This window comes from Corvus brachyrhynchos, unplaced genomic scaffold (genome assembly GCF_000691975.1).
Source record: "Corvus brachyrhynchos isolate BGI_N302 unplaced genomic scaffold, ASM69197v1 scaffold26, whole genome shotgun sequence".
Lineage (NCBI taxonomy): Eukaryota > Metazoa > Chordata > Aves > Passeriformes > Corvidae > Corvus > Corvus brachyrhynchos.
This window is the reverse complement of record NW_008239324.1, coordinates 4274171-4286527: the sequence shown is the minus strand read 5'-3', so window position 1 is coordinate 4286527 and position 12357 is coordinate 4274171. Positions and strand designations below refer to the sequence as shown.

Genomic DNA, 12357 nt, shown 5'->3' with positions numbered 1-12357 from the left:
TGAGCTCCACGAATCTCCACCGGCCCTCGGCCCGGTGTGTGTTCATTGCTTTCCACTTTATGGGAACCACCAGCACACCCCATTCCTTCCCTTCCTCCCTCCCGGCGGAGGGTGCAGCATTCCCGTGGGATCGCTGGCATGTCTCGACAGGGTGATCTCCCTTCCCTAAAATGCCTTTTGGGGGGATTCCTCCTGCAACATCCCAGTTTGCTGCTGCCGGTCCCGGCATGTCTCTGCGGGATATGGGATGTAGGATGCTTGGGGTGGTCCCTGCCCACTGTCTGTGCTGCCCCTCCAGAGAGACCAGCAAAACCCAGCGAGACCAGCTGGAGAATTGAAATGAAGTCTCCTGGAATAACCTCCTGGCAGCAAGTCCGAATGGCTGTTGAGGAGGGAAGGCAGCCAAAGCTCATTTCATGGTCTGAGGGCTGCAGTAACCCCTCCCCAAGCTCCACCGCCAGCGGGGAGCCAGGAGTGTTTCAGAAATGGGGAGGAGGGGGGGCAAATCCTTTGAGCCCGGGACTGCAGCCATAGGGGGGTTTGCCATGTCCCTTGCTGGGTTCGCAGCTCCCATGTGAATTAAGCCAAGGACTGAAATGCTGCATACTTGGTTGCAGTCCAGCTCTTAATCCCACGGCCTGGGGGCTGCTATTCGCAGAGTAACAGGTTTGCAAACAACTGTGTGTTGCCTGAACGGGGATCCCTGGGATTGGCCATCCCTGCACCTTGTGGTGGCACCCGTGGGTGCAGGCGCAGAGCTGTGTGGTTTGCAGACAGCAGGCTGGGTGGCTCCCAGCGTGCCAATGTCTGCACGGGACCAGCTGGGCACAGCCTGTCGGTGCCTGTTTTTCAGGAGCAATTGGACTCACCAACTCCTTTCCCATCAGCTCACCCGACAGCTGGGGTCTGGCAGGAATCCGGGGGGCCCACAGTCTCTTACCTGGCTCCTTGGGTGCTGCAGGCTTTGCCCTCACCAGGCTCCAGCACCTTGTTTTCTGTGCCAAGTGCCTGGGAGCCTGATTTGGGGTGGTCCTGAGCTACTTTGCACTGCCCTGCACCTCCCTTCCCTGGCACCTGAAGCACAGGCAAGCAGTGGGGACCCAGCTCACGTGAAGGCGAGTAACACCTGGGAGGGGACAGGGTGTTTTGGGAGCCATTTGAAACCCAAGGGAGTGGTTTGGAAGGGGGATGGAGGGAAGATAGGGCTGATATGCAGGAGGAGACATGGGGTCACTCTCAAAGAAGTCTGTGTGGTGGGAGTACGTGGCAAGGACAATTGTCTGTAGCCCCTGTGGCCAGAGATGCGCTTGCACCACTTTGTTGCTGTGTCACATCAGCCTCAGCCCAGTGTAGGTGTACCTGGCAGAGCGTGTGTGGCTGCAAGCCGCAGCCTTTGTGTGCCACCGAGCCGGGTGCCGTGTTGCCCTGGCACTGAAGGAAGTGCTGGGTTAGTTCACTGTGATATTTCTGTTTGTGGTGTTTTTTAGGAAATGGAAAATTTTAAAAAGGTTTTGAATGTCAAGACCTAGCTCTAAGCAAATTCTCTGTCTCAGGAGCCCCAGGCACTGTCAGGCACCTGTGCCAGCCTCCCCTTGGTTCTCCCCACGCCTGTGTAGGAAGGGACGGCTGCCAGTGGCTGGCAAAGAACAGATCTGGCAGGGAGCTGTGCTGCTCCCGTGGGAATCACTATCAGATCTGGTTTCATCCTGCTGGCAAGACTCATCTTGAAGGTGCTGGGCCTTCTGTGCAGCACCGTGGCCTGGGAAAAGCTGAAGCACTGCACCTCTCCCCGTGGCACAGCTTGTCCCTGCCGGGCTGCCGGCGCAGTGCAGCTGCCCCTCGACTCTTAGGGCATTAACAAACGCGCCCGGTCGGCCCCGGCCGCCCACCGGTGCCGGGAATCACATGCCGATGGCATGAATAACGTGTGGCTGGCCCCTGCCGGACACACGCCACTGGCCAAGGACAAGGGCACTTTGTGAAGCACTCAGATACCGACACTGGGGCATGCCTTTGCAGAGGGACCACGATGGGGTCCTCACATCCTTGGACAGCTCCAGACCTAGGGCACATTTTCTGTGGCCCCTGCTATAGGAAGCTCTTTATGCAAAGCTGTTTTGTATCTCTGGGAGCCCGTCCTGGCTTGCCTCTCCGTGCCACAGTTTCCTCATCATGTTGCTGAGTCCCTGCCTGAATAACCCACTGTGGTGACGAGCTTCAGACTCATTAACATCTCGAGGAACAGAGCGTCACTTTCCTAACGGACCTGAAAGGAAAAGAGATAAAAGCCCCTGGATCTCCCTGTTTCCGGTGTTTGTTTGAGTCATCAGAGCATCTTCCCTTCTCCTTGGAAAAAACGTCATATCCAAAAGCCACGTGCCACCTCCAAAAGCTTAAATACCTGCTGCCAAGTTACCCAGAAAGCAGTAAGGTGGTAGTAAACACTGGGCTTTTTATTCGTGGTTTTTTTTAGTCTTTTTTCCTCCCCCATTCACCTAAGGTTTAGAGACCTCAATATAATGCTTTGGCTTTTCTTTCCAAGACCAGTATGTTAATGGTGATGGAAGGATACGAACTGGTGTCTGGGCCTGAGCCTCCCTCTCTGCTGATAAGGGAGCCTGCTCCAAGCTGTGCAGCCCTGGCAGAGTGTCTGCCACCTCTTTGTACATAATCTGCTTGATTTTGAGGCCAAACCAGCAATTTTTCCCCACTGCCATCCGGGTATGGGAAGATGACGAGGCAGGATTCAGCTCTGATGAGAACTCAGCACATCTGGCTACCTTTCCTATTCTTATTGCCAGCGTGGATGGAAGCCGTGGTTTCTCACTGTGAAACCATTTTCAGGGGATTTTCTCTTGCTATTGTTCAGCTCAGGAAACGACAGTCGGAGTCAGGGCGAGCGGGACCATACAGGGCTCGGAGGGGAAATACCGGCCCCCCCACCCACTTTCCCGTAGGGATTTCTGGTCCCAGTTGAGTAACAGCTGAAAAGGGCTGATCCTCTCCTCCAACCATCCCAATAAAATCTTAAAGATGTCAGCATAGTGGGATGGGCTGAAGCCTCGTTAGGATTCAGCATTCCCCATCCAGCGGCGATGCTTTATTGGTGTGCCAGCTCTGTGCTGCCTCAACACGGTTGGAATTCACGTGCAGCTCCATTGCTTTTAAGTGATCCAGGTGTTTCCCATCTCCAACAGCATTTTGCCACCCCAGGTCTATGTTTTTTGGATATTTATGCATCAGCCCCAAGTACGTGGCAAGGCACCGGGATGCCAGCCCCATCCAAATCCATTTACTGCTGCCAAGTCATGCCTGTGCCATACCCTCCCACCTCACACTGGGAGACCTCGTTAGTGTCACTTAGTTACAGCCACGGCAGTGGTTAATTAACAACCCGAAGCCGCTGTCTTCTGATGATAAATTGCCACAAGAAATAGACAGGGAGGGACAGGGAGTGGGCTGTACACCCATGCAGGATGCGTGCTGGCTACAGAAACTTCCAGACAAAGCCTGTACTGGTGGGAGAAATCTGCTAATGAGTTCTCAGGCAAGTGATTTTTCCCCAGCCTTCCCATCCCAAGACCCCTGAGCACCTGGGAGCACTCACAAGCCTTTGCAGGTGATGCTGGTTGGTGCCCCAGCAGCCACTCACAGCAAACAGAACAGGACTTGACAGCTGGTGGGCTTTGAGGGGATGTTTGAGAGCGGTACAGAATGGGGGTGCAGCAGTGGCAAACAGGGTGCTGGCTTCACTTTGGGCATTGACAAGTGTTCTGCTGGGCCAGCTGCTCCAGCAGCTCCCACCAATACTGTGTCAGACCTGGAGGGGCTTCTGCTGGCTGCCAGACCCTGGCAGGGTGTGTCCCATGGTTGAGATGACAGCAGGGTGAGGAGGTGATGACACTTGGTGCATCCCAGCAGAGCTGGAGATGCAGTTTGTGGCCTGGGGCAGGCAGAAGGCAGGATGAAAAAGGCTGTGTGTGTGAAGGCGTAGCTGGGTGAGCTCAGAGGTGTGGCAGCACCCAAGGGTGCTCAGTGCTGGCCTGGGTGGAGGTCACAGAAGCCCTGCTCTTGTGCAAAGACAAAGAAAAGGGTGGTGGAGCAGAATGCCAGATGAAGGGATGGGCAAAGGGGCTGTGCAGGATGTGGCCCAGCTGGTTGGGGGCAGCAGATTTGGGCAGCCATGGTTGCTGTGCTGGCCTTGCCAGGATGTGCCTGGGAGAGCCTGCTTCTGCAGGATGAAATGATGGAGCGGTTTGCAACATGCCCAGCTCCTCAGCTAATCTGCAGGAGCTGAAAGCACCCAAGAAAATAATTTTAGGCCTGGCAAGTTAGGAAACCACAGTTTCCTTCTGTTCCTATCATTTATGATAACAAGGCAAGGCGTTAAGTGAGATATGGAGCAGAGAGCGGAAGAGGGGACCCCTCCTATGTGGATTCGTAGGTGATTGGAGCCTGTGCTGGAGTGCTGGGGCACCCTCTCTGTGCTGAGAGCTCAGGGGCTTCCAGCCTCTGCCATCCTTCCAGCCCACAGCCAGGTTGGATGCCCAGTGATCCTGGCTCCTCATGGAGACAGAGGCAGCAGGGAGCCAGAGCAGACACACTGGCTGGTGTCCCACCTGCACAGCCTTTGCTCTCCATCCCTGCCCCCATGGCATGGGGGATACTCAAATGCTCATGTGGCCCCTTTTCCTTTCCCTTTTCCAGGCTCTGCTGTCTCCTCGAAGGCCAAGCCAAAGTAGAGAGCTGCCCAGGATGAAGGTTCTCTTCCTGCTCCTTCTCTCCCCTCTCCAAGGTAGACTATCCCAGTTGTGCCCTGCCTTGGGATGGTGAGCTGGGTTTGGGCTGCTGGGAGTAACTGGCAGCCCCAAAACTTTGGCTGGGGGCCACCATGAGGTGTATGCAACCAAGGCTTCCACAAAAGTCAAACATCTCATGGGCCAGTGTGCCTCTGGTGGGTCTTTTGGGCAGAATGTGTCCTTTCCAGGGAAAGGAGATGGTCTCCATCCATCCCTTCTGGGAATGGAGAAGTCCTCTTTCAGTCTCTGCTGATGTGGGTGGTAGCACATGGGAGAGGGTGTCCCTGAAAGACAGGAGGTCCTGTTGCCCGAGGGGCCCTGGCAGATCCTTGCAGCGTGGCTGTGACATTGGGGAGGTGGCTGGTGTCCTGCAGCCCATAGGACAGGGTTGGGGTAACTGGGGTGGAGAGCCTGGCGTGCCGTGTGACAGCTGCTGCAGGGCTGCAATGTTTGCCAGGGCTGGCTGTCCCTCCAGCTGATCTGCTGTCTCTGTGTGCTTGTACAATGCAGGGGTGGGAGCCAATGGCCACAGGGAAGAGGATTTCCGCTTCTGCGGTGACCGAAACCAGACCCAGGAGAGCTCTGTCATCTACGAGCATGACCGTGACTCCATCATCATCAAGAACACGGCCCAGGCACTGATAATAAAAGCGCCCTTTTCGCCAAACAGGAGAAAATCTTCCTACAAGTACAGCCTGCCCCCCCCCTTGGGCAGGTACCGCTTCTGCATCTACTGGTTCGAGTCCAACAGGGCTCTGTGGCTGGCATATGGGAAGCAAAGCATCCTCCTGGGTGGGGACCCATCCAGCAGCATCCCCGGGGGACAGGAGAGTCAGAAGACTGAAAGAACCAGCGCGTACATCTTCAATGTGTCCTACATCGAAAAGGGTGGGAAGAACACCTCCATGGATGCTAAAGTTGAATACGCCTTCCTTGGTAAATGCAGTTTAATGTTATTTTAGGGAAATTAAAGAATTGTTTTATCCCAAGTCTGTTCTCTAGCATCATCAGAGCACTGGTTGTTTCCCAGTATATGGTTTAGCCTGGTGATATGAAGATAGCTGAAGGGTGATGGAAGGGGATGCAGGTTTTCTTGAAGCAGCCCAAAGACAGCATCCCTAAAGGTGGAGATTTTCAAAAATGCCACTTGAAATCCTGGAAAATTGAGGTCTTTGCAGTGGTTTCTTAGGGTCCAGTCTCCACCATGAGGTCCCCATGGCCTCAGTGGGAGCTGAGCTCCATGTGGCAGAAAAGCCCTGTGGGTTGGGGTCACTATCAGCTTCCCTGGCTTGGAGTCACCTTGAAGCTCTCTGCTTTCTGCTCCCACCAGGGCTGTGCCAGGTAGTTCAGGGCATGAAAAAGCCAGATCTACCCCTGCATTTCACGGCATTTCCTTTCCATCAGCTTTTTCAGAGAGCATGCCTGTCTGGGAGCAGGATGTGGAGGAGCAGCTCACCTCCTTCAACAGCCTCCTTGCCCAGCCCCCAGCACCAGCCATGGGAGCCACGGAGCAGCAGAGGCTCCGGCGGGGAGTTCCCAGCTCGCCCCATTCCTGCCGCTGCCGATGTGTGCCTGCTGCATCCAGCTCACTGTGCCCCTTCCCCAACAGCAAACTTGGGAAGCTGGAGAAGATGCTGGCCAAGGTGGAGCTCGAAGGGCAGAACCAGACCTTTGGGAACGCCACTGTGCACGCAACTGTCCTGAGGGTCCAGCCCAGTCGGGCTCCTCAGCACCTGACCTTTGCTTCCCAGAGAGAGGTGGGTCCTGGAAAGTCTGCCTTAATGCTCTTGTGCTCTCTCCCGACCTCTCTCCTGACGAGTCTTTCCTTGCAGGAGGGTGGAGAAGTCCAGGGATTCACAGTGGACCTGCCAAGCAGCCTGTTCATGATGGTGAAGGAGAGGGAGGAGGTGGTGGAGCACAGAGTGCTCCTCATGGACATTAACAGGCAGACCATGTTCCAGGTAATGCCCACGTGAATGGCATGGTGGGGTGTCCCGTGGTACAGGGCTGCAGGGATGCCACCAGACCAGGCTGCTGGTGCTCACGGGGAGAAGATGCTTCAAAGATGAGCTAAAAGCTTGACAGGGAAAGTCCTGGGATCTCCTTCTTGGGAACTCTCCTCTGCTTCACACCTGGCAGCTCTCCTTTCCCACACTGCCACCTTCTCCTCTTCTCTAACAGGATGAAAACAGCAGCCATGTCCTGGGTAACAAGGTAGTCAGCATCTCCCTGGTGGACACAGTTGTGGCCAACCTCTCTGACCCGGTGGTCCTCACTTTCTTCCATGATGAGCTGCCGGTAGGTGGGGAAACAGCCTCATAGAACCTGATCCCACCAGGAATGGAGGGGGAAGGAGGGCTCAGGCCCTCTCATAGAACCTGATCCCACCAGGAATGGAGGGGAAAGGAAGGAGGGCTCAGGCCCCGCCAGCTTAGGGTGTGGTCACAATCCAGCACTTCCATGCCCTTGGCCTACCTGTGCAGGGTCTGCTGTGTCTTCTGGGGCTGTATCGCAATCATGGCTTCACTGTGTGCACTAGTGGTGGCACTGCCTTCCCCTCTCCAGGAGATGCCTTATGGCAGATGTGTCACATCCAGAACAGTCCCCAGCGCTGGGGACACTCTGAGTTAATAGCCCCTTGGCTCATTCATGGCTCTGCCAGGTGCCTGCTCAAAGCTGAACCCCTTGTTTGGAAAAGAGGACCTGGGAGGAGGTATCTGTTCCATCAGATGGTTAACAGAGTGGTCACTGCCAGGAGCCCACTCCCATTGTAGGGGGAGTCTGGTTTATCAAAGTCATAGCTTGTCTCCTGAGTCCATCTTGCCTCCTGCCTCATGTTGTCCCCTAACAAAAGTTCTGGGCAGGCAACAAACCCACAACTACATCCTGACCAGGGCCTGTGGTTTTGTCATTGCAGACGAACGTCACCCCACTGTGCGTCTTCTGGCAGGAGGACGCCTCTGGTGAGTGCCCCTGCCCTTGGGTGTGAAGTCAGGCCCTTTTTCCAAGGTACCACAGCCCCGCCAGCAGGGCGAAGGTTGCTCTGCACTTCCCTTCCTCACTCCATCTCCATAAGCCGTTCCCACAGGGCAGATGTCAGGTTTTCCCTCCATAGCTAACCTAAGAGCTTTCCCCTTCCCTAGGGATGGGTTCTCATGCTGAGGGAGCTATTTGAATATGTGTGCTTGGCCTGGGACAAGCTGGGACTCGCCACTCTTGTTCTCCCTCTTTCCATGGACACCTTGCCCTGAAGATCCTTTAGCCCAAGGCAGATGTTCCTGCTGCTCACCAGATGCTCTCCCTTTCTCTTGCACAGCCAGTTCTGGGAGCTGGGACAGCTATGGGTGTACAACAGTGGCAGGGAGCAGCCAGACAGAGTGCAAGTGCAACCACCTCACCTACTTTGCTGTGCTCTTGGTGGGTAGCACCTTCCCTTACATCCCTACATCATTCCCACTGGCTGTTCTTCCTCACCACCTCTCCTCCTCCTCAGGTATCCTCTCCAGACATCACCCCCGTGCACAGGAATTACCTGAGTATCATAACCTACGTTGGCTGCCTGATCTCGGCTTTGGCATCCATTTGCACCATTTTCTTCCTCTACTTCAGGTACAGTCTGATGGCTCACCCCACGCCCCCTCTCTGTGTCCTGTCCCTGGCCATCAGCACCTGGGTGGGCACAAGCTGTCCATGGGCAGTTGGTGGCCTGGCTAGAAGCATCATGAAGGAGCCTTGCTTGAAGAAAGCAGAGTTTTCCTGTACAGGATCCACCCTCTTGGTCAGGTCTCCTGCAGGGTGCTCAGGAACACCAGCTCTTTTCAATGATTTTGGAAAATCTCCTTGGTTATTGTTATGGATGCAGCAAGCAGAAGTCTGCAAAGATCTTTTCAAGGACCTGGAGAAGAACGTGGGTGTCTTCTCCTGAGTCATGCCACTGATCCTAAGCAGATGATTCAGACCTGAAATCATAGAATCATAAAAACATAGAATGGTTTGGGTTGGAAGGGACTGAAAGATCATTCATTTCCAACCCCCCCGCCATGGGCAGGAACACCTTCCACTAGACCAGGTTGCTCAGAACTCCATCCAACCTGGCCTTGAACACTTCCAGGGATGGGGCAGCCACAACTTCTCTGGGCAACTTGTGCCAGGGCCTCACCACACTCACAGGGAAGAATTTCTTCCAAATATCTAATCTAAACTTGCCCTCAGTTTGAAGCCATTCCCCCTTGTCCTGTCACTCCATGCCCTTGTTCAAAGTCCCTCTCCAGCTCTCTTTAGGCACAGGGGGGTGCTTTAAGGTCTCCCTGGAGCTTTCTCCAGGCCACACAACCTCAACTCACTCAACGTGTCTCCACAGGAGAAGTGCTTCAGCCCTTTGAGCATCTTCAATTCAGGGTCAGCTGCAGGGGGCTGGATTTGCATGGGGGATGGGTGTTCCCACCTGTGGGGTTGGTCTCTCAGTCCCTCTCATTACCAGAGAGTCTCCTTGCTCTTCTGCTGGGGCGAGTTGCCCCGTGAAGGGCTGTGGGGTGTTGTGGGCACCATTGGTGCTGGCCAGGCATGGTGGTGAGGTCTGCTGCTTTTGATTCTCCAGAAGCAAGCAACGAGACCAGATCACGAGCATGTACATCCACATGAACCTGCTGGTCGCAATCTTCGTCCTGGACGTCACCTTCCTCATCTCCGAGCACTTGGCTGGCAGCGGCAGCGAGGCCGTCTGCAGAGTCGGGGGGCTGCTTCTGCACTTCGCACTCCTGAGCTGCCTCACCTGGATGGGCATTGAGGGCTACAACCTCTACCGGCTTGTGATTGAAGTCTTCAACGCCTACCATGACCACTTCCTCCGCAAGCTCTGCCTGGTGGGCTGGGGTGAGCATGGGGGAGGCAGAGACATCCTGAGGGCACAGGGTGGAGGGGCACTTGGGTAGGTCTTTCCCACCAGACACGATGCCTAGATGGGGATGGAGACACAGCTGTGGGGGAGCAGGCATCTGTCAAGAGCCTTGGTGGAGAAGGAGACTTGAAGGCTGAAGCAGAAGCTGGTGCTAGAGCAAGGGTGGGTCACCCTGGGGGTCACCCAGCAACGGAGACATGTGAGAGCCACCACTTGGGATCTTTAAATAGTAATGGGATCATCTCTTTCTGAAAGAAACATCCAGGACAGCCCGGAGAGATGGGCTGGATGAGGGAAGTGCCCATGCTTCTCTGCCATGCTTTGGGCTAGAGGTAATGGCAGGAAGATCTTAGGATCTTTCATGGCCTAAAGCTCCACATCCCTGGGAGGTCCCCAGCTGGGATCAGCACAGCACTGCTCCCTCCCAGGCTGGGGCTTATGCCAGGTGCCCTTGTCATGTGCTCCATCCTTGGTTTCCTGGTGGGAGGGAGGATGTTGGCTTGTGCTCTATGCAGAGAGAAAGGGGCAACAGGTCCTTCCAGAAGGTCCAAAGGCCAGGGAGTAGGGAAGCCACTTCACTTTGCTCTTTGCACCCAGGATTCCCCATCTGCTGTGTGATGTTGATCTTCCTGGCTAGCTGGACGAACTACGGCTCCTTCTCCATTCCCATCTATGAATCCATTGATGGCAGATCCATCAACGCAACCATGTAAGTCATGGGAGATGGGTTACCTGGTCTCTGCTCACAGGTAAAGTCAGCTGGCTAAACCTTCACCATGGCCTGGGGCTTTTCTGGGGTTTTGTGCCAGGGGCATCACCCCTTCCTGGGTTTTGGGCTGGTACCACACTTCCCAACTTGTGTCCCTGTGGGATGACACAGCGTAATGCTCTGCCCTTTCTCCTCCCTCCAGATGCTGGATCACGAGCCCCCTGATCCATAACATCGTGAACCTGGGTTTCTTCAGCCTGGTGTTCCTCTTTAACTCGGTCATGCTGGGGGCCATGGTCCGGGAGATCCTCCGGCAAAACAAAAAAGGTCACAAGCTCAAGCACGTCCTGGCCCTCTTTGGGCTGAGCATCCTGCTGGGCATCCCCTGGGCACTGATCTTCTTCTCCTTCACCTCTGGTGTGTTCTGCCTTGTCTCCCTCTACATCTTCACCATCATCAACTCCCTCCAAGGTGAGCCTGTGACTCTGGGCTCCTCTGAAGGGCACCAGGATTTTCACGGGGTGTTGGTGGGGTGGTGATGGGGTGCAGGAGGAACTCTGTCAGGCTGGGTGGCTCGCTCTCAACTGCTGTTTGTCCTTCAAGGAGGTTCACCAATGCTTCCTCTCCCCTCTCCCAGGTTTCCTTATCTTCCTCTGGTACTGGACCATGGTGCTGCAGGCGAGGAAGTCTGCAGAGCAGAGCAGCTCTGACAGTGCCAAGCTGCAGCCCAGCAGCAGCTGAGCCCCATGGTGGCTGTGCCGTGCCAGAGCTCCCCACGCCAAGGACGGCCACAAGAAGGACCACACCATCTGCTTTGCTACTGCTCTTGCCCCGTAGGGCTGCAAGGAGCCCAGGGACCCACAGTGGGGCTGGCCACCCCTCACCGCTGCTGGCCCTCTCCCCAATTTCCCCACCCACTCCATTCTGACAGGCTTGGCATCCTTGGGGCAGGAGGGAGGGAGGGAGGGAGGGATGCTTACCCAGGCAGTGGGGGCTGTAAAAAGTGGAAGGGAGAGGGTCCCCAGTGCCTTTGGATGTCCCCCCCCATGTCCTGAGGCCAGGGATGATGAGTGGGAAAGGCCCAGTTTTCAGCCCCTGCTGGTGGTCACCATGAGGGTTCTTGCCCAGGGAAGATAGAAGGACTCTGCCCCCACTACACCCTCAGGCAGCTGGAATAATCTATTTTTGTTATTTTGTTGAATGTCTATTTTTGGGTGATGTAGGAGTTCAGTGAGCGTGCCTGCACACCAGAGTTGTGCCCATTAAAGTTGTTCCTCTTGGAATGTGTCTCGCTGGGGTCTCTGCTTGGTGTGTTGGTGGGCTCTCTGATGGGATCCACCTCTCCTCTGGGTTACCCCATTTCTGGGCCAGGACCCAGCATTTTACCCTGTAGGATCCTGCTGAGCTGGGACCGATAATGGTGCTCCTGGCAGAGCACTGGCTGCCTGGTGCCGTTGGGGTTGGGGTGACGGAGGGAGATACCACGGCTTGGGAAGTCTCTTGGGACCATCACTACCCAGCAGAAAGGGAGGCAGGTGGAGGACAGGGATCTGAAGAGGGAGACATCACAGGATGGGGATCATCCCCCCAGTGGCTGTGGGGCCAGGCAGAGTCTGGCTGTCCTGGCTGTGCCTCTTGCAAGCACAGCACCACATCTCCCATCCCACCATTCCCCTTCCAGGTGGTTTTGGATCATTCCCCTCCACCCACCTTCCAGCACCCAGCTGGGGCAGGGGTGCCTTGCCAGGCACGGGATGGTTTATCCTAGAGGGTTGTGGTGATGCCCCATTTAGGAGGAGGATGCTCCAGCATTTGCCGGGCTGGTGAGGGCCATCAACTGTGGGGAGAGGGCAGGACTGTGGGGAGAAAGGGAAAGCAAAAAGCCCTGGGGCGGTCATGGGAAGGAGCCACGGGGAAAACTCGGCAGCTCTGGCGGGTGTGGCCGTTGCTGT

The 12357-nt window shown here is 55.6% G+C and overlaps 1 protein-coding gene across 1 annotated transcript; it reads left to right on the top strand.

Moving 5' to 3' along the window:
* The first annotated feature begins 4683 nt into the window (after positions 1-4683).
* On the top strand, positions 4684-11693 carry ADGRG1 (adhesion G protein-coupled receptor G1). The gene is made up of 13 exons (XM_017740921.1): positions 4684-4795; positions 5310-5735; positions 6204-6327; positions 6409-6556; positions 6632-6760; positions 6981-7097; positions 7717-7762; positions 8116-8216; positions 8293-8408; positions 9397-9671; positions 10294-10405; positions 10608-10876; positions 11043-11693. Exons 1-13 carry the CDS (start codon positions 4756-4758, stop codon positions 11144-11146), a joined length of 2007 nt encoding a protein of 668 aa, XP_017596410.1. The 5' UTR covers positions 4684-4755; the 3' UTR covers positions 11147-11693.
* Positions 11694-12357: the final 664 nt, after the last annotated feature.